Source organism: Microtus oregoni, unplaced genomic scaffold (assembly GCF_018167655.1).
Source record: "Microtus oregoni isolate MIOR12 unplaced genomic scaffold, Mior012 000004F_ref0000308, whole genome shotgun sequence".
Lineage (NCBI taxonomy): Eukaryota > Metazoa > Chordata > Mammalia > Rodentia > Cricetidae > Microtus > Microtus oregoni.
In genome coordinates, this window is record NW_024543063.1 from 26,928,396 (window position 1) to 26,950,059 (window position 21,664).

At 43.1% G+C, this 21,664-nt stretch overlaps 1 protein-coding gene across 18 annotated transcripts in view; it reads right to left on the reverse strand.

The window, feature by feature from the left end:
- The window catches only part of Pard3 (par-3 family cell polarity regulator), a 501,294-nt gene that overhangs the window by 255,463 nt on the left and 224,167 nt on the right, over positions 1 to 21,664 (reverse strand). For 14 of the 18 annotated variants that reach the window (XM_041649743.1, XM_041649744.1, XM_041649741.1 and 11 more), the window contains one exon: positions 11,369 to 11,500. The exons of the other annotated variants lie outside the window; for them this stretch is intronic. In XM_041649743.1, coding sequence (XP_041505677.1) covers positions 11,369 to 11,500 — 132 coding nt within the window. The remainder of the gene's footprint in view (positions 1 to 11,368; positions 11,501 to 21,664) is intronic. 18 annotated transcript variants of the gene reach the window in all.

A 21,664-nucleotide genomic window follows, 5' to 3' on the forward strand; every position in this document is an offset into this window, starting at 1 on the left:
GAGAGGGAATGGATACTGGGATAGGTATATAAAATGAGAAAAGATCGTTTTAAAAAAAATAAATTAAAAAAAAGAAAGTAAGGGAAAGTCAAAGGTAAAAATCTCCCACAGAACATTTAATTTGATTTATACAAATTTCCAGCAGTTACTACGTCTCAAACAGTATTGAACGTTCAAAGTGGCACCTGGGAAGCAGACAAAAGCAGATCTCTATGAGTTCAAGACCAGCCACAGCTACCTCCTAGGACCCTGTTTCAAAAACAACAACAATCAAAGCTGCCTTCTACTTGCGCATGTAAGCAGGGTAGCATTGGAATGAACACAGGAACTCTTAACCCTGGCTGCAAGTGGGAAAGCAGGAGAGGCAGCTTTGAGAGACAGACATGCAAACATTCTCATACCATGAGCAATGTCCGACTTTCAAACTAGGAACTCATTATCTGCGAAAAACCCACATCCATCTGTAAGAGACACTCGAGAGGTGAAGCAGGAGGGTCAGACGACGCTGCAACCACCGGGAAGTCGTCAGGAGCTACGGGAGAGCCTTCTTAAAAATAATTAAAAGTGAGAGAGAGACAGCGGAGCTGGGGAGACGATTCGGCGGGTAAAGTGCGTGTCCTACAAGCACTGGGACCCCAGCGGAGATCTCTGAGACCACAGGAAAGCCAGGTTGTCCTGGTGATCCTCCTGCAACCCCAGAACTCAGGAGGCACAGGGGGTCCATGCATTGGGCAAACTGGCTAGAGACACTAGGCTAACCTACAGCTCTGAGTTGAGGGAGGGAAAATACCTCAGTAAAATAAAGCAGGGGGCAGTTATGGAAGATACATATCAACCTCTGATTTCCATATACGTGTACATACACAAACACATACATACAAACATACACATACATACACACACACCAAAAGAGGAATAAATAACAAAACTATATAGGTTCTGATGAGATTTTAGAAGAAGTGCATCATCTTCAGCTACATAGTGAGTTTGAAGTCAACCTGTGATACATGTAACATGTGATACATGCAAACAATGACAACTGTAAATGTGTGTCCATGCTAATCCTGTTCTGTCCAGCATGCTGTACTATGTTACAGAGGGAGAGGGAAGACCTCAAACCTAACCAACATGTGTAATAGATACTCAGGGCAACAAGAAACAAAATAGAAACAATAATTAAAAAAAAAACAAAAAACCTCCCTTAAAACTGGTATGGGATCGTTTCCGTATCAGAATCAATTCAATTAACTAAGACACTTTGGTGGAACGTCATAACGGACAGTGAGCATTTCTTTTCTATTAAAAAATAATTCCAAGGGAGGAAAGGTGTCTCAGCAGTTAAGAGCGTTGTCTGCACTTTCAGGTGACCTGGTTTCAGTTCCCAGACTCACAGGACAGCTAACATCCCACCTTAACTCTAGTTCCAGGGGTTCTGATGCCCTCTTCTGGCCTCCTTGGGCACTGCATGAACACGATGCAAAAATTTAATGAAGGAAGACATCCAAAAACACTAAATAAAATTAATGTTTTTAAAGTTTAGAAAATAATCCCAGGGTCTGGAGAAATGGCTCCGTGGTTAAGCGTGCTCGCTGCTCACAACCACATGTAACTCCAGCTCCCGGTGACCTCTGCATGCACCTGCACCACCCTAAGGCCCTCTTCTGACCTCTGCATGCACCTGCACCACACAAAGGCCCTCTTCTGACCTCTGCATGCACCTGCACCACGCTAAGGCCCTCTGCTGACCTCTGCATGCACTTTTGCACCACACTAAGGCCCTCGTCTGACCTCTGAATGCACCTGCACCACGTGGCAGACTCACAGGCAGACATGCACACAACTAAAAACAATTGGATCTTTAAAATAAAAAGAAAGGAATTTCAAAATTCCAAAACAGTTTTCATATCAAATATCCACACATATGAGAAGTGTCTCTTGGGAGATTGAATAAAGAAAAGAATCTCAAGAGACTAAATCCTGTGTGTAGCATATTAATGCCATGCCAGAATTTATAACATCTGTAATTTATATATACTGACATAAAAATATACTGTCCCTACAGTGAGGGGGAAAAGAAAACACCTCTAAAGATAAATTTTTCTAGCTTGCAGCCATAGATGGATAGAGCAATGCATTCAGTCTAATGAGAACGAAGAAACCCCTAGACTCTAAAAGAAAAAGCTCTCAGACAAAATTTACAATGTTTTCAGTATACAGAGTATTAACTGTTAAATCCAACTCTAATGTTTATAAATTATCCAACTTAATCAAATATTTTGTTCAATTACTGCTTGCAAATTAAGCAGAAAATTTATGTCACATTAGTGATAAACATTAGAAATAATTTAATATCTACTTGATAATTAAGCATTTTATTCTTTAAGTAAAATTTTTAACGCTAATAGAATTGACAGGTGCCTCGGCTCATAACAGCATTTTTGGACTTATTTTTTTCTTGTGTCCTCTAAGAACCTCACTTAACTGGGTCACAGCGGCTCAGCAGGGCTCAGACAGGACTAGGGGCTCTCCCAGGATTAACCAGGGCCAGTCCTCAATCAGCAGGCCTCATTAGGGCACGCAGAGACCAGCAGGAGCAGCTGATGGTACACGCTGCTTAGCATTCACATCCGAGTTCAATTAGGAGGCGGTCCCCACGGAAGTAACCAGGCCAACGTGAGACAGGAAAGGCAGTGCCCTCCATCAATCCATTTTCCCAGCGAGAGCATGGCTTTGCCTAGACAGGCTCCCCATCTCCCTTCAACCTTTGCACCTGTGTCTGTAATATGTTTTCAGTCTTCTCTGTCACAGGCAGATGCTGTACGGCACGCATTGCTGTCAGGAATTATCAACGGTGTAAAGGCACAACTCTTGACTAAAACATATACGTTGTGATGGTTGCGCTTAGCTGTCAACTTGATACACCGGAAGTAACTAAAACCTGAGCTGCTGGTATACCCCTGAGGGATTATTCTAGATTGTATCTTTCAAGGTGGGCAAACTCATCTGAAATCCAGAACATTTGAGGTGGGAAGACCCACCTTAAATCTGAGCCCCACCATCTAGCCCCAGCCTATATGAAGGACACAGAGGAAGAGTGCAAAGAGTGCACTTATTCTTTTGCCTGCTTTCTCTCACTATTGCTGGGAAATTCCATTCCTTCACTGGCATTAGAGCCGACTTCTCCAGGATTTCTTTGTATACTGAAGACCAATGGATACATCCAGCCTCCGGATTGAACAATTACTGTACACTTGGAATTTCCATCAGGAGACAGTCATTGTTGGAACAGTAGGGGCATAACCTGTAAGCCATGCTAATAAAGATAGATAGATAGATAGATAGATAGATAGATAGATAGATAGATAGATACATAGATAGATACATAGATAGATACATAGATAGATACATAGATGATACATACATACATACATACATACATACATAGAGACAGATGGATGGTTGGACAAATGATTGATAGATGACTGATTGTTTGATCGACCAATAGATAGATGACTGGATAGATGGATAGGTAGAGATAGATAGATAGATAGATAGATAGATACATACATACATACATACATACATACATACATAAAGAGATGATTGATAGATAATAGATAACAGATAGAGAGATAGATGATGACAGATAGTATATAGTGATTCATTCTACCAGTTTTGTTTCTCTAGAGAACTTTGACTAACAAAATGTAGGTCCTGATAGTCATCAGTTTTTCCTAGATTCACCAATGAGCTGAAACACTGGGAGCTAGAACTGTAGCCTGGTGTGCATGGATGTCCTGGGTTCTACCCTGGAGCCACATGAACTGGGGATGGTGACGTACACCACAAACCCACTACTCAGGAGAGATGGACAGTGGGATCATAATTCAAATTCCTCCAGGCCACATGCTGAGTCTTCAGCTAGCCTAGTATCCAGGTTAGAATTCTGTCAACGTAATACTTTAGGACTATTGGGAACTGAGAAGCCTCAATGGAGAAAATGTCTCTTTCAGCTTGCCTATTTGCAAATCTGTGGGGGCAGTGCCACTCCCAGGCAGGTGGTCCTGGGCATATAAGAAGCAGGCTGAGCAGGCCAGTAAGCAGCAGGCATTTCTCCATGGTCTCTGTTTCAGTTCCTGCCTCCAGATTCCTGCCTTAACGTCTCCCCTGAAGAGAGATGTAGGTGAAGACTGCTCGTTTGTTTCCTGGCCACTCAGACTATGGAATAATCACACCGAAACTATGTCGATTACAACACTATTTGGCCTATTAGCTCAGGCTTCTTATTAACTAATTCTTACATCCTAAATTAAACCATTTCTATTATTTTATATTTTACCATGAGGCTCGTGGTTCGTTACCTCTTGCTTCTTGGGAAACTATATGGTGTTTGCCTCCTTAGGCCGCTACAAGGCTCTCTACTCTGTCTATATAGCTATGTTCAGGTTTTCTGCCTGACTTTGCCCTGTTAAGCCATTGGCAGAAAAAGCTTTCTTCATCAACCAATGGTAATAAAACATATTTACAGCATGCAGAGGGGAATCCTACATCAGATGGACCTGAAAGTCAAATAAACCCTTCCCTTCCCAAGGTGCTTTGTGTTTTACCACAGCAATAGAAATCCAAAACTGAGATTTCTGGGCTGCATGTAACCATGCCTGAGAAATAAAGGACAGAAAAGCCACGGTGTTCAGTTATCATCCCTATGGCATTATAAAATTATTGCTATAACACACTCAACAAAACCACCATTACACAAAAGATTGGGAAAGCATGGAACTAAGTGATGAACTTTCCCCCTCAATTTGTTGAAACTTACATAAAGCCTTCTTATAAATGCTGCAGATGTAAGAAGCAGTGCCTGGACTGTTTCTACACGGACACTGAGAGAAGCCAAGGCAAGTTCACTTCAGTAATGTGACCAAGGAAAGGGAGGTGAGCAGAAACACGGATGTCGTCCTGTGCAGGGGAAGGTCTGTCAAGGGGCCCTTTCCATGACAAGGAGGACCCAAGCGTGTGAACTGGGGAGGGTCAGAGCCTAGTCTGAGGAAAGCTTAGAGGAGGTTGTAGGCAGCTGAACAGACACCTGCTGAAGGAGAGCCCGGAGAGGAGCCAGGATGAAGCTCTAGTCAGAAGAAAGAGAGCCCAGACTGGAGCCAGGCTGACTGACCAGGGCACACAAGACAGAAGTGCAGACCTTAGCATGCCAAAGGCAATGAATGCCTTTAGGGGAACAGGGGCAATGTGATCACCCACAGGTAAATCAAGACACCTGAGGGGGAAAGCCTCTAAGTAGAAGTTAAAACACGGAAGGGCGCATTAATGAATTTCTTCTAAGATCTGAAGGGATCGGCAAAGACAAGTAAACACATGTTTACCAGAGGGCTAACAAATACCACCAACTCCGACATTACAGTTCCCTTCCGCAAACTTGGAAACTGTAGCTCTTGCAGAGAACGAGAGGGGGGAATTGGCCATCCCCCAACCTTGCAAACTGACTCATTAAAACAGGAACAAAGTAGCCTGTACTTGGCACAGGGGAACAAAAAAGTTACTGGCACGTGAAAAGAAACTAAAGTCCCAGCCCACCGATCCCTTCAGGTGGACGTTGTAGAAATAATCAAGTTGCCTTCCAGCGCTTTAATTCCTACATGATTTGCTCAGCTGCTTAAAGATCTGACTCAGCTTGTGCTGGAGAGACCACTGTGGATAATTCTTAAGAAGCAGACCCAAACATCAGAGAAGGGAAAGGGGAAAAAAGTCCCCCACCAGCACAGAATCATTCAAGAAATACCAGGGCACACAGCTGGCGCAAAAAAAAAAAAAAAAAAATTAACGATTAAGAGGACATTTTTCAGGACTGTTCCAAGACCAAGCTGACGGTGGTAGGAAAAGCCTACACAGTAACCGAACAAACAAAAACAACAATAAGAACAAACAAAAGTGTCCCTTGCCCAGATCACAAAACCACATATTAAAAAATGTCTTGTGAATGATTTATATTCTCCATAGAGGGTATCAGAAATAGGTATTGAGCCAGTTGGTGGTGGCACACACCTTTAATCCCACCACTCAGGAAGCAGATGCAGGCGGGTCTCTGAGAGTTCGAGAGGCCTATATGGTCTACAGAGAAGGTTCCAGGCCAGCTAAGGATGTTAAACAGAGAAAACCTGTCTTGAAAAGGAAGAAGAAGAAAGAAGGGAAGGAAGGAAGGAAGGAGGGAGGGAGGGAGGGAGGGAGGGAGGGAGGGAAGGAAAGAAGGAAGGAAGGAAGGAAGGAAGGAAGGGGTACCAAAAAGAACATACTGTTAGACAGAAATATTGATGCAATGTCTTAAGTAGTATTTCTCAAAAGAATGGAAGTTCCCCCTCTCCTAAAATGCAGAAATAAACAGCAAATGTTAAAAAGACGGTGGGAACAATGATCTGTGCAGCATGGAGACTCATCTGTCCTCTTCATCTAAACACAAAGCTCAACACAGGGCTTTAAGGCTAACTGTGGTGAGCACAGGAAAAGCCACCTGGAAGACAAAGACTAACAAAATGATAGATACATCTTTATCCAATGTGCAGGATCCACAACCTGACTGGAGCAGGGCATTCATGGGCCAGGAAAGCAGCAAACACCAAGGTTCCATGGGTGTACACCACACATCGCCTGACTTACCCTTTAGCTCAGAATTTCTGACTCACTTCCTGGCTCCTTCCAGGCTTCCAGCTCCATCAATCAAGGAAGAAGCAGAAAGCAATAATCAGGGCCAGTGAAAAGGACAAAACAGAGGCTGGGTAATGAGAATCCTTTAGTGAGCGCTTGCCTAGTAAGCATGAGGGCTCGAGTTCTGTCCCCACACTATGTGGTGTTACATACCTCTAATCCCATAAGGCAACGAAGGCAGGAAGATCAAATAGACACAGATAGGGAGGTAGATGATAGATAGATAGATGATAGATAGATAGATAGATAGATAGATAGATAGATAGATGATAGACAGAAAAGAAAACAGCCCTGACAAGTAGCCCCTGAAGGACACAGCTCAGCTTCAGAAGTGATGGACAGCTGCCTCCCAACTCCATCAGATCACAAAGAGGCCCATATTCTTAGCAAGGGACTGAGCAGAAGTAACGAGAAGACATGTAGGATTCTAGTATCCATAAATAGAGCCCTTCATTTAATCCCATCACAACTACATAAAGAAACCCCAAACAAAAGCAGATATAAAAGAAGGCACAGTGACTAATACTACATTAATTCTTATGTCAGATTATATTCTTCAGGAAAAAATGATTTAAGAAGATTAAATTGTATTCTAATTATGATAAGATGCCACTGTATCAAGAATCCAATTCTGAAAGGATGCACACTGGGTATGGCGGTGGGCCAGCTCAGCATCCCAAATGATACTTCCAGAGTGAAAGGAGAAAATGAGACTCCAGACGGTAAACCAGGACTGGGCAGTGCATGAGCAAGGCCCTGGCTTCTAGCCTCAGCCCCTCCATGAAACAGTCCTTTCTAAAAGGTTACTCACTTTTCGATAGATAATCTCGTCTTGCCTAAAAAGAAGAGGGGGGACAGCCTCAGCCTCATATGAGCGCAGCAGCACAGACCTACACTTGTGTGATGTCACCCAACCTTCATGCACAACACCCAAAGCTAATGGTCTCAGTGCCCACCTACACAGGTACAGGTGAAACCTACAGAGTTCCTACACAGCAAGCAGGCCGAGAGTCCCAAAACACGCCTGCTTGCCCGAAGTGCAGGCTTCCAAGACTGGCGCACAGGTCACGAATTCACCGTGGGTTTTGTTGTTAAGTACGTGAAAGAGTAAAAATGTTTCTTTTCCTCCTCAGGAGAAACCAAGTGTCCTGCCTGTGACCAGCAAGGCTTCCCCAGGAAAGCAGGGAGTTCTAAGCGGAGCATAGAACAGGGTGCTCCATCAGGGCCCTTCTCCATTCCTGCTCTCCACAGGACTCTGGTGATAAAAACAGAAAATATGTAGGAAACATGGGAAATAATGCATGATACCTAGACACGGAGCCTACCAATCACTGCGTCCTAAAACAAATAATTTTAAAATTGACTCATAATAACACTCATTTGTTAGCAATGTACTACAAAGCAATTTGCAATAGAGCAACAGCAGGGTGGGAGACAGCGCTCCTAAACGCTGGTCTTATTTTAACAGGATAGATTTCTGCGATAACAAAGTATCTAGCATTCGATAATAATAACCAAATTTAATTTTAAAACTGTCTCGATGGTTTTAACTTGCTATGCTCGGTGTTGCTAGGGAAAAAAAACAATTACGTTTTTCTTCTGCACAAATTTTGCAAATCTTTGCCAAATGGGAAACAATATTAATAAATCTGTTTTGCTTTAATAGAAAACAGCACAATTTGAGGACTTAGTGGCTGAAGACCTGCATTTTTTCTACCAACATTTGGCAGCACCAGAACTGAGCCTTGGTTCCCAGGAATGGCGGTCACAGCAGAGCCCTGGCTGTTCCCACTCTGAGCTTCCACAGTGCTCCCACATTGGATATTATGACCCCTGAGTCAGCGCGCTAGCCAGTCCACAGCTGCTGTAATCAGATTTCTGAGGGAGCCATTTCCTAATTTTGTAATTATAAAATAAAGATCATGTCATATGCTGGAAACTTATTTTTCTTTATGTCATCTGCACAGTGGTAGGTCTAAGTAAAATCAGACTTCTTTTGTTTTTTTTTTTTATTTTAATTCGGAGAAGATGTAAATTCAGCAAGAACTTGGGTAGAAAGGTGAGGTGATTCGCTAACAAAAGCAACTGTGGCTCACTGTGTATGAAAAGGAGCCACAGCCTGCAGACACAAGACACCTACCAGCTTACAACAGCAAGGTAAAACACGCATGTGCACATGCACACACATGCATGTAACATAGCTTTGCCACTTCCCAAACTCCTGGAATTGAGAACGTAGGCAATTCCACTGGGTAGTGGGATTTCTTTGGGGCTGGAGAAGGACTAAGCTAATCAGATTGTATCCTCATCAAACATTTAGGTAAGTTTTTACTCTTCAGCCAATTAGGCAAAGTTCCCCTTAATGCAAAGAACCCTAAACATAGGTTTTTCTCCAAAGGTCAGGACAGTCACTCCCAGCACAGACCGGAAATAGCAGCTGGAGCTGCCGTGTAGTTCTGGTCTCTGCCTCCGATAATTGGGTTCAGGCTTGTTCCAGACAAGGAAAGAAAATGGCAGGCTCCCAATTAGCTTGCGTCCCCTTCTTGTCCCTCACTTTCCAGTCCTAACTTCTTGCACTCAGGAGCTTTATAAGGTCTGTGCCAACTCATATATAGATTTTATCAGTTGCAATAAAGCATAAAGAAACAGGAACAAAGTCAGTCATTATCTACCAATATTAAAATAAAGTTCTATGCACAGTCAGAAAAATAATATGGTTGAGAAGATTTCAAACTTCTTAAAACACTTTCTGACATCAAAACCAAGAGTTTCTTGTTCTGTTTCCTGGTTTCTCAGAGTAAAAATATCCAAAGCAGGAAACTCAGAGCAGCCCAACAAACCATGTCCTTTTGTGTCCCTCCACTTCCTCTAAGAAGGCTCAAAAGAAAGAGATTCCCAGATTAACATGAAAAGAGACTCTCTCTGAGGGACAGACAGTCCTCCACCCCCTGAGTGCTGTATTTAGGACTGGGACTGACTTCTGAGTAAGGTGAGCCCATTGCTGTAAAGTCAGATCCTGCACCCAGCGATCAAGGCTAGCCCGAGACCTAGTGCAGGGCTCTGATAGAGTCCACCACCTCTGCTCTGCTGTGGAAGTAAAACCCACCAACGTCCCCAGAGAGGGAAAGATGTTCCATTATGTAGATCAGTCCCCCATGAAGAGCAGGACGTCTACCTTCTGATTGGCCTGCCAGCTCGGCATTAAGGCAGGCATCTGTCCTACACATGCCTGGTGTTTATTATCATTGGCAAAGCTGCTGTGGTCACAATTGGGGGAGTGTGGGGGGAGACAGAGACAGAGACAGAGACAGAGAGAGAGAGAGAGAGAGAGAGAGAGAGAGAGAACCAGCAACAAGCTCTTTAGTTAGAAATGACGCAAGGACAAAAGTACCACAGACATAAGATCTAGAACTTTCCAGACTGCCTCAGTTCAATTCACATCTCTACAGGAAGACAGCCAACAGTTTTTTCATCGTGACCCCAAATTGCCAAAGCAGAATGCTGTGGGACAATAGTCTTGTACTTTGTAAAGCTTTGTCACTTGTATTTTAATAAAACCCTGATTGGCCAGTAGCCAGGCAGGAAGTAGAGGTGGGGCAATGAGAACAGAATTCTGGGAAGAGGAAAGGCTCAGTTTGTAGTCTTCACCCAGACCGAGAGGAAGCAAGATGAGAATGCCTCACTGATAAAAGGCACCAAACCATGTGGCTAACATAGACAAGAATAATGGGCCAATTTAAGATGTAAGAATTAGTTAATGACAAGCTTAAGCTAATAGGCCAATCAGTTATGATTGAGGTAGACATCTGTGTGTTTCTTTGGAATGGGAATGGTTGAGGGACTGGGTGGGACAGAAACCTTGGTCAACAACAGAAGACTAATTTGACTTTGTTTTCCAACCCTACATTATTAGACCCACAGAATGCAATTCTCTTCATTGCATTCTCAATACCAAAATAAAGAGAAGAGGAAGCTTCTGAAGCTATATGAGGCATTGAACCTAGAGGGCCCATGGAGAACATTTAACTAAGCAAATCGTAAGGGGAGGAGGACAGCTGGAAGGGATGTTAGAGCGGAAAAAGAATCTGTTCCTTCTCTGCCGAGACAACAGCGCTTGCTTCTGGCCGAAATCATAGTCTGACTTGTTTATTTTCTCTGTGCGGTTCTCGGCCCATTAAATGGAGTCAGGTGTGACTGACTATCCTGCGGATGAGAAAGTGTCAGTGTCTTCTTCCAGGTGTAGTCGTGTTGGTGCCAGATTGAGTGTGTGGTTCAGCATTGCTCAAGCCTCTGGAGGAAGACGCTTTAAACTCAAGACTGAACGGTACCCACTTTCCTCATAGCCTGCCTATCAAGTATTTCAAATAGCCTCAAGAAAGGCAAATTGATGTTCAGTCTTTAAGGAGAAGTGAGAAGGTGTGTGGCTTCTCAATTCAATACCTTCGGATAAACACAAACTGTTTTTATACCACAATCACAAAGAGAAAAATGATGCTACTTGTGAGACCAAAGATATACCTCTGGGATTAAATCATTCCCTTTCAGAGACCTAGGCTACCATTTTTCTCCACATACTGCAAAAAATGTCATCTAGCGCATTTAGCCAAGTGCTGGCTGTCAAACGATGACGCAGAGCAAGGACATGGTACTTTACCTGTTCTTGCTTCTCCAGCCAGCGGTCTACCATTGGGTGGCTGGCACTTAGAGAGGAGCGTGCGTTGTCTCTCTGGAACTGGTTGGACCAGCTACTGGGGTCCCTCGGGAGACTCCTGTAGTTTTCATCTCTCTATTCAGAATGAAACAAAAGGGCATCTTTGTGAAAACACAGACCTCACAAATTAATGACCTATGTGGGTTTTCTGAAGTCGAGGAAATTTACCCTACGCATGTGAAAGGTTTCCCCAAGTCTATACAAACTAAGAAACTGGAGACATTACCGCTAAGTTGGACCTTGGAGATGCCAGCAAAGGCCAGGCTAGGGAAACTGAATGGGGACGGCATGAGAAGGCTGCAGAGAAGGCTGGCCGTGGCCAAGAACGTGCATCTCCCACGCTGTCACTCAAACCAATCTCTAGTCAAATATACATACAAAAAAGAGGCATGAGTTTCTAGAGACATGCTCTCAGGCAAGGCTTTTCTTTTTTATTCTTTTTCAATATTATGAGCTATCAAAATGCTGAAAACAAGAAAAATACAATACATTTTATTCTTCTTTGGGTCCTTGAAGTTTTGTTATTTTGGGCAAAGGATTTAAGACTCCCTGGGCTTTTCTGTTACTGACATCACAAGACTGCTGTCAGGATTAACTAAAATATCAAGGAAATGGCAGCCAATCATGATAATGGATACATGATTGACAAATATTGTTTATTCTGACATGGTTATGACAAGAAATGTCTTTACATGAGTATTTCCGCAATAAGTTTTCAATTTACCATAGAAGTACCAAAGGCAATGTCATATAGAATGCCTCTTTCAAAGACTAAATTGTAGCAACAGGCTTTAACTTCTGAACTGCAAAAACTAATCTCAATTTTCTGAGAAGATAAGAAAAAGTCTAAGAGGAAATGGGGAAGTCAAGGTTTTCGGGTCAATAACTAAATACAAAGAATTTCCAACAAGAACGCCTTAAAAATTCTACCCTCAGCTCAATTCGGGTTGTATGAGAAGTTAAAGGGCTATAGCACTCTGCATGGTAACTGTGAACACACTAAATACTCGATGCAGCTTTTTACTGTTATTATTCATTTCCCCCACCGTGGGTGTGTGTGGGTGTGTGTGCATGCATATATGTGCGTGCATGTGTGTGTACATGTATATGCGTGTGTGAACACACACAGAAGTTGTATTCGTGTGTTTGCAAGTAAGCATGTGTGTAGAGGCCAGAGGTCAACTTTAGCAGCACCTTACCATGGCTGTGCAGCAAGCACCTTACCATGGCTGTGCAGTAAGCACCTTACCATGGCTGTGCAGCAAGCACCTTACCATGGCTGTGCAGCAAGCACCTTACCATGGCTGTGCAGCAAGCACCTTACCATGGCTGTGCAGCAAACACCTTACCCATTGCTATACCTTCCCAGGCATCAGTTTAAATACACAAACTACCATTACCACAAAACTGAAACAAAGCAATATGATAAGAGGCTTGCACACTATAGTCCTTAGCTTGGGCCAGGACATAGTTCTCCTCTTCCCTTATGGAAGTCTACCATAAAATATAGCAAGCATATGATAGACTTTGATTTATCTAATAGCACGATTCACTAAAATAAACAGACCTACATTTATTCACATAAACTCTAATGTACACATCTAGAAAATTCTTCATTAGAATTAACTCATGAATTATCTTTTAAAAGTTGGTGGCTAACTGAGGCTAAATAGATGGCTTGGTGGTGAGTGGCACTTGCTCCTCTTTCACAGGATCCAGGTTCAGTTCGTAACCATGACAGTTAACAACTGCCTGCAATGCCCGTCCCAAGGAATCCAGCACTCTCTAACCAACACGGGCACCAGACACGCACACTGTACATACATATATGTACACCCCTCTAACTTACACAGGCACCAGACATGCATACTGTTTATATACACACACCCCTCTAACCTCCACAGGCACCAAACATGAATACTGTGCATATACATACATACATACATACACACACACACACACACACACACACACACACAGAGGCAAACACACAGACACATAAAGTAAAAACATAAGTAACATGCTTTTCAACCCTCAATGACTAAATATTGGCAGATGAACTCAGGGAAGTGGTAAGGAAAAGTCACCATAAATATGGCAACCAGAAATTCCAGTCAACCAGAAATGGTGGTCATGCTGGGGGCTAACTGCCAAAGCCCACAAGCAGAAGAGTGATTTAGTCTGATTTTCGTATCGAGAATTGAGGGGCTGTGGCTAGGTGCAGGCCAGCTCTATTCTTCTCTCCCGACCATGTGACCACTGAGGTAACAGTTAACAGCTCCTTCCTCAGAACACGAGCCATTGAACAGAGGGGTTGAGAGGCCTATCCTGTGTCTTCAGTGGGGGTGTAGTTCAGCCCATGGTGGCCCATGGCGGTACGTCTGACCCTTCAGAAAGCAGCTGAGCCCCAGCAGCAGGGTCAGTATGAGACAAAGCAAAGCATTCATGATGAGCGAGGAGATGGAGAAGAGCAGGACCAGGAAGACGGCAGCATGAGAAAATGTCTCCACTGACTCGGGCCTTCCTGGAGGGCTCTGGGTCTGACTTTTCTCTCCTCGTCTTTCACAATCCTCATGGCTGCCAACTCCTGATGACTCAACATCCCCTGTCAAGATTCTACTCCGGACGAACTCACACCTCGTGTGACACTACCGCGCTGGATGCCAGCGAGACGTGTGCTCCAGCCTCATCCGCTCTGACATGCTCTGCACCACTCCGACAATATGTGCTAATGACATACATCGTGCCTGATCATACCTGGAGGACCACAAGACCTTGACGGACACACTGACTGCACCTCACATCTCTCTCCACCTCTGCTCTGGCCTTTCTTAAGCCCAATTTCAAAGACATTTCTACTGAGGAAAAACGTGCCGTTCTTCAAAGCCAATCAATTGCCTCTCTCTCTAGGAAAGCCCCAGGCCCTAGTATGCCATGCTTTCTGTCAGCATGATATTCTAATTTCAACACAAGTTTGATTTTCAAAGTTGCTGTTTCTCCGATTGCAGTGAAGCCTAGAAAAGATCACTATTCACCTCGAACCACCTGGCATGGTGACCTGCACTAATGTGGACAGCTTCCTTGAATATGTTTTGTTTCCTATTTCACACAGGTTTGGAGAACTCTTGTAGTCTCTTCTACAGTTGCTAAGGGGCTGCTGTTGAGGTTGTCAGGCAAACCTCAGTCCCAAAGCAGCAGCTGTGACTTCAAATACAAATAAAGTTGTATTTACCGGTTTCAGTTTAATGTCACACCGACAGTTTACAATGCTTGTAGAAAATGTGGTCGCTTCTAATTTCATCCAAAAATAGTGGCTCGGTTCTCCATAGAACTCAGCTACCACATAATTCAGGCAACAGGGGACTGACAGATAATCACAATAAGGAGATTATGGCTAGAGATCAAAAGACCTGTCCTGTTTTCAGAATTTTCTGAGAAGCTCTGCAACTTTGCATACATGTACAGTGAACTCTGAGGAGCTAATGGAAAAGAAAAGTAAAGCAGACAGTACTTTTCCACAATATAGGAATATTCCCAGTTCAGAGTGAAGTCAACAGTAAATCTATGCATTAATACACACACAAAGACCTGCAAATTATAGCACTCAAACCATTACAAATTGAGAAAAAATGTTGAAAATATATTTTAATCCTTGTGAAGCATATCTTTTATTGTGTTAATAATATCATGCAAGCTTTAGCAATTTAGACATGTTCTTCTACACAAGCTTACCTAAAGTTAGGGTTAAGTACACACAGGGAACAGGTGCCTGGGAGTATATTCTGTATTTATGAGGAAGCATATGGAGAAGCATCAAATATGAAATGCTTTTGTTGTATCACAACATGTGGTTGGTTATGACTGCCTGTTGAAGTACGTATAATACACGCTATTTTCATTTTAAACATGTTTGGGGATAATATTTTAAAATATGGTTGTCTTAATCTTATCTATGTCAGATTATGTATGCTCATTTATAGATTTCTAACCATAAAAATGTGAAAATGTCAATCAAAGTATTTGTGGCCTGAGATTGCACACATTAAAGGCAGGAGAACCAAACTATCAAATCTTCTTTTCCTTCATATTTTTGTAAAAGCTCACGAAAGATTAGTAATATATTAGAAAACATCCGTTTAAATCTATTTCACTCCGTGACCAAAGTAATGCAAATATTCTATACACTAGTAAATATTCAAAGTTTACACTGGCAGAAATTTCCCTTTAGACATAAAATCATGCTGTTGAGTGTGTGTATGTGCATGCCTGTAATCCTGGTACAAAGACGTCTGAGGCAGAAGGACCACGGCAAGTCTGAGGCCAGCCTGAGATCATAGCACAGTCTGAGCCAGTTTGGGCTATAGAAGGAAATGCTCTGTGAATGAATGAATGAATGAATGAATGACTAAATAAATAAGCTGATGGTGCAGATATCATAATGATTTATTAAATCATAAAATAGTAAAGACCACTACGTTTGCTAATGACAAGCAATGATTTATTACAGTTAAATTAGGACTTCATCTAGAAGATTATATATGAAAATTAATGAGAAACAACTGTCTTTATTTTTAATTATAAAATTTGCACGTAAGAGGCTGTCCCACACAGCCACGAGTCTTCGGGAGGACTGTCCCTCTTGTCAGAGAGAAGCAGGTGTGGCTGCTATCACCTGAACGCTTTGATGCCATCAGCAGGTGCAGAAAGTCCCTGGCAAGCTGCCTGTGGGACAGACCTCTTCCAGGGAAGGCAGGCAACAGATTCCCACAACACCACACAACAGCTCTCTGACAGCCAACCACAAGTCCACAAGAGGAAACTCCACAGATGCATCCAGTGCTTGACAGCAGCTGACTCCTAGCAGGCTAAGGAGAGGCTTTCTCTCCTGAAAACCTGAGGCCCACCTTATCCACAATGCTGGGGACATGCAGATTGCTTCACGGCTACCATGGTGGTGATGGACACGCAATTACAATTTCATGGATATTTTTAAAAATCACGAAGTCTCACAATACAGTAAAATATGAAACAGTCCACGAAAACTTTGTATTTGCACCCTCCTGTATCACACAGTCCCAAGGACTTTTTGTGTGATGGTAAGACTTAAAACGCAGTTTTTGACATGGAAGTCACAGCTTTAAAAGAATTTAATTTTGCACTTTAACACCTATTCCCTTCTTTTATTATTATTATTACATTATTCATTAGGGGGAAGACACGTCCACGGGCACTGTAGGAATTCCTACCGCCAATAGCTTTTAACTTACCCACCCACTTGGGCGTGGCCTCTTATACTATATATGCAGAAGTAAAGTGCACTTCCGGCCACTTTTCCTGCTGCTGGATTCGGTTGCTAGTCCCCATTCTAGCAGAGGATTGTGATCTGTGAGTCCACCCATAAATAAATAACCATCTATTATTCCCAATTCTGAGCTGGTGTGGGATTTCTTTTAAGCATCCTTCTTCACTTGGGGAAGACAGAGGACAACTCTAAAGTAAGGAAGAGGTGCAGAAACTCTTGGGTTTCTCTGTTGAAATCTTGCTACCACCAAAAATTTGACCTTGATTAAATTAGGAACAAACCAAAGATGGCATCTGGACAGCTCAGAAAAAGCAGAGGAAGACGTGGGGGTTTGCAGCCATAACCATGCACCCCATCTGAAACCTCAAATGTAGGCTTACAACAGAATGGCTCTAACAATGCATCAGCAATCGAAAGAGTCAGAGGAAGAATTTTCAAGACATCTCATGTCTAGAGAGAAATAGACAATGAGGTAGCGCCTGGGTGTGAGCAGAGTAAAGAGACACCAGGTGATCTCGGGTCCTACACATTCTAGTCTCCTGGCTGCTAACCTCACCTCTGAGTCTGTGGGTGGGTGATGCTCACAGTGCTAAGACAGGGTACAATGTTTCTAGGGGAAAATGTTTAGATTTACATGAAAAGTTGCAAAGACAGCACTCAGTATGTTCTCTGTCCAGCTTCCTCTGACGTCATCCCTGGAAGCCGCCATGTTTCTGAAAACCCCCAGGCAGAACTAGCAAAGGACGGGTTACCTACAGACCTTGCTCTCTCCCATCTGTCTTCTTCTCTCATGGTCTTGTTAACGCAAGCCAGCGTCTCTAGGAATCCTGGTCAGATACCTTTACCCCTCACTCTTGGTTCGACTGGTGGTTTCTGCTGGAAGCTCTGCGGGAAAGCAGCAGAGGTGGGGTCCCTGCCCTGTTCATGTCGTAGGTTCACAACACAGTGAGTGTCCTGGCTGATGCATACCTGGGTTTTAGGTTTTGGTGAGTGGAGCACATTCTTCTATGATTCAGCCACTAGCTGTCTCTTCCCACCTCTGTTCTTCGGCGATGGACTGTCAAGAGCAGCCATCCTCAAGCAGAAGGTAGTGAGCTCTATAAAGAAATGTGTCTCCAGTTCCATCTACTTTCTATATTCAATCACGAATATAATAACTCTCTCACAGAGAGCTAACTTCAGCACAATGACATAATCAGTTTTGGTTCCTAAGCTATTTTGAGTAATACACACAGATGAAAGACGCTAAGTATCATTTTCAGAAACATAACTAATAAGAACATTAAGAAATAGAGGAAAGAGACTAACAAGCAGCATAAAACTCAGCTGACCTAATAACTAGATTATAACACGTCATGATACTAATGGAGCCAGCATGTCTTTTAAATTACTCTGTTTCATTATGGATATGTGGGGACTGGGGTGCATATGTTAGTGCAGAGCCCTCAGAGGAAGAGGCATCGCATCCCTTGGAGCTGGAGTTGTGAACTATTCAAATGGGTGGCAGAAAGCAAACCGAGAAAAGGAGCTCCTACCAGCTGTCCCGTCACTTCAGCGCCATGTCAGAGTGCTGGGACCCAAGACTAGAAACATTAGGCTACAACAGACTTGCTGAGGTTTTCAAGACATGGTCAGCTTTAGTGAATAAGGGCTCATTACTGTTACATTCAATAAAGCTGATTATAAAAATTAAGAAATATTCAACAGCTGGAAATATTCAACTTCAAAGGTATTTGGCTGTGTGTCAAATGTCAGAGTGTATCGGAAGATGACCCACTGTTAACAAGTCAGATCTATTTATCTGTTAATATGCAGGGAATCAAACTCATGGCCTATGAAATGCTAGACATATATCCTACCCCTGAGCTAAACTCACAATACCTCTCACTCGTGAGAAACACTGAGCCAGGCTGGTTCTGAACTTGCTATGGAGGCAGAATGGCTTTGAAACTCCTGACTGCCCTGCCTCCATCTCCCAAGAACTAGAGATGTAATTATCATTGTATGTGGTGCTGGAGGTGGACGCCAGCACTCACCAAACACTTATGCAAGTGCTCTGTCAACTAAGTCAGCTTAAACCTGAAACCAGAATTAAAAGTGGACCATCTTAAAAAAAAATAAATAAATCTCCTTTAAAAAGTGAACAACCTGAACGCATGTTACAACTTCACCATGTTCAACCATTAGGTCAGTTATTGCAAGGCACCAAACCTCTGTCTTCTCATCAATAAGGGGGGAATATCAATAGTACCAACAACTCAGAGCCGATACATGAGCATAGCCTGCACCACACAGAGCACCACACAGGGCTTTACAGAACACTAAATGTGCGTAACGTCCCCTCAAGAAGTGCATGTATCCTTAAGAGCTTGGATCTGAAGGTGGCACTGTGGAGAAGTTCTACGGATATCTAGGAAGGCAGGCCTTTTGTGAAGCTCTGAGGTCACTAGTGCTGTGACAGGCCTCCCAGCATCCTGCATGCTCAAATCTGCCCCACCCAGACGTATGAAGGCAAAACAAATCTTTATTCCTTAGAAATGGAACTGTTTCATCTTCCTTGTTACATAAAGTAAAGCTGCCTAGGACAAATGAGAACCATTTTTGTTCCTACATGGCTGCAGCACAGGGCTCAGAAGGCACCTGGACACAATGTGATCAAGGATGCTCCTGCCCCAAGCTGAAACTATTATCAGCGGAAGGGCTACGAGAGGCTGTATCTAACTTTGTGACACAAAACAGTTAAATTTATAAGCAAAATCATCAAAAGCTTAACATGCCAACCAAATTTAAAAGATGGAATAAGGCCAAAATATTTGTAAGTGGATGAAGACTTTGGGAATTCTGAAGTAAATATTGTCCACTCAGGACTACTTCTTTGTCCTCACTGCTAAGAAAGCAGGCCTAATAAACTCACATCCCTCTGTGCTGTGTGTGCCTCTCTGAAAGTATCCATGAGAGATCACAACGTCAGTTTGGAGTTTTATTTATCAATGGTAAGAATATCATATCAAAGCTCAAATTTTTTTCCAATAGCACCTTTGGACTCCATAGTTTTGAGCACAGATTGTACTGTTTAGAGCACATGGAAGCCGATTATATCTAAGATGTATCACAGAGACAGAAGAAACGGGACGCTAACAGCCTGGACCAGGTGAGCTCGGCACTTACAGGCAGGCTATTGTTCTGATGATTATAACCACTGCGAACTAAAAGCTCCAAATGGTACCAAGTCCAATTTAAAGTCTTTCAATACATAAAACAGAGGGAATTCATGGGCATGGAGTTCTTCAACGGGAAAAATGTTACAATCAGCAGGATCTCCATTTAAGCTGTCATGGGGTGGGATGGGGGTCATTTGAAGCCATCTTTGTTGTTCCTTTAGGACTGGGGGTGGGGCTGGCTATTGTAGCACCTGCACCTACATTTAGCTCACAAATAACGAAGAACAGTTTCTACTTGGTAGCCAGCTCATCAAGGGTATGAGTGTATTACATTTCATATATGTGTGTACACGCACATGTGTTATTTGTGTCTGTGTGTAAGGATGGACTGGAATACAGACAGGCGCACACGTGTGTGGAGGTCAGAGGTCAACCTTGTCTGTCACTCCTCAGGTACTATCCACCTTTAAGACAGGGCCTCTCATTGGCCAGGGGCTCAACCATTCACAGCTACACCAGCTGGCCGGAAAGCCAAGAGCGCACCACCCCCACCTCCAGCGTGGAGTTACACACCACGCTGCCATTGCGTCTGGTTGTTACCACGGACATTCTGGGGATGGCACTCGGGTCGGTGTGGTCACACAGCAATCACTTCGCTGGCTGAACTATCTCCTCAGCCTCCACTTTTGAAACTTCAAATTGTGGGCTGAAGAGATGGCTCAGCTGTTAAAGGCTAGGCTCACAAAATACAAAATATATCCAATTGCATTCACAATTTGACCCGTAGTTTCAAAGAATATATTACAAAGAATAGAAACCAGAGCGCCAAATGGTTCTGAAATGGGTGAGGATGTAGAGGGGAAAGATAAATATGGACATCCTAAACAAATAGAAGAATAAGGGCAGAAGGGCTGGGGAGATGGTCTAGTAGTTAGAACCACTTGCTGCTCTTTCAGAGAATCTGATTGGTGTTCCCAGCCCCCCGGGGTCCAGGAGATGACAAGCCAAAATAGCCCCTGGTAGTCCAAATGCCCTCTCTGGCTTCTGTGGGAACCTGAACACAAATCAAATATACACAGAGAGACAAAATACACATAAATAAAAATAAAAAGCTTTAAAGGGGAAAAAAGGTAGTAAGCAGAGAACCCTTTAGAACAGGGAACAAGAGGTTTTGGTGTTAATGACAAATCTACATATCAAATGGAAGCATCTCCTGTGCTTAAAAACCCAGCAGGCAAATTTTGACAGTGTCGGGTCTGAATGAGCTATGATGCTCTCGTTCTCATCTCTGACGCTGGGAGTTGGACCCTCATGCACTGAAGTGCTCTGCAGACTAAAAACGAGGGAAGTAGAAAAGCCAGAACGCAGGCCTTCCCTCAGCACAGCAGAAATGCTATTTCCAGTTCTGGCTCTGTCAGAACACGAACAGTCAGTGTTTCGAGCCACAGTTATCAATAAGGCATTTTCAAAGAACTTGGAATAAGTTCATTTTAATTGACTTCAATTGACTTCAATTTTAAAGTGATTAAGTGTGCGATCCAGGTATGAAAAGAAGTTAAATGTCACAAAATCAAATAGATGTTCCAGATTCTGTTTGTTATGGTTTTATCATTATTTACTATTGTTGTTGTTGTTGTTGTTGTTATTATATCTTGGACCAACCATGACACACTTTTCTCTTTCCCTCTCCTCTCCTCCTATCTCTGGGTCACACAGTGCAGCACAGGCTGGGCTGGAAGTTCAGCTGTCTCAGCCTCTCTCCAGTGCTGTGATCGC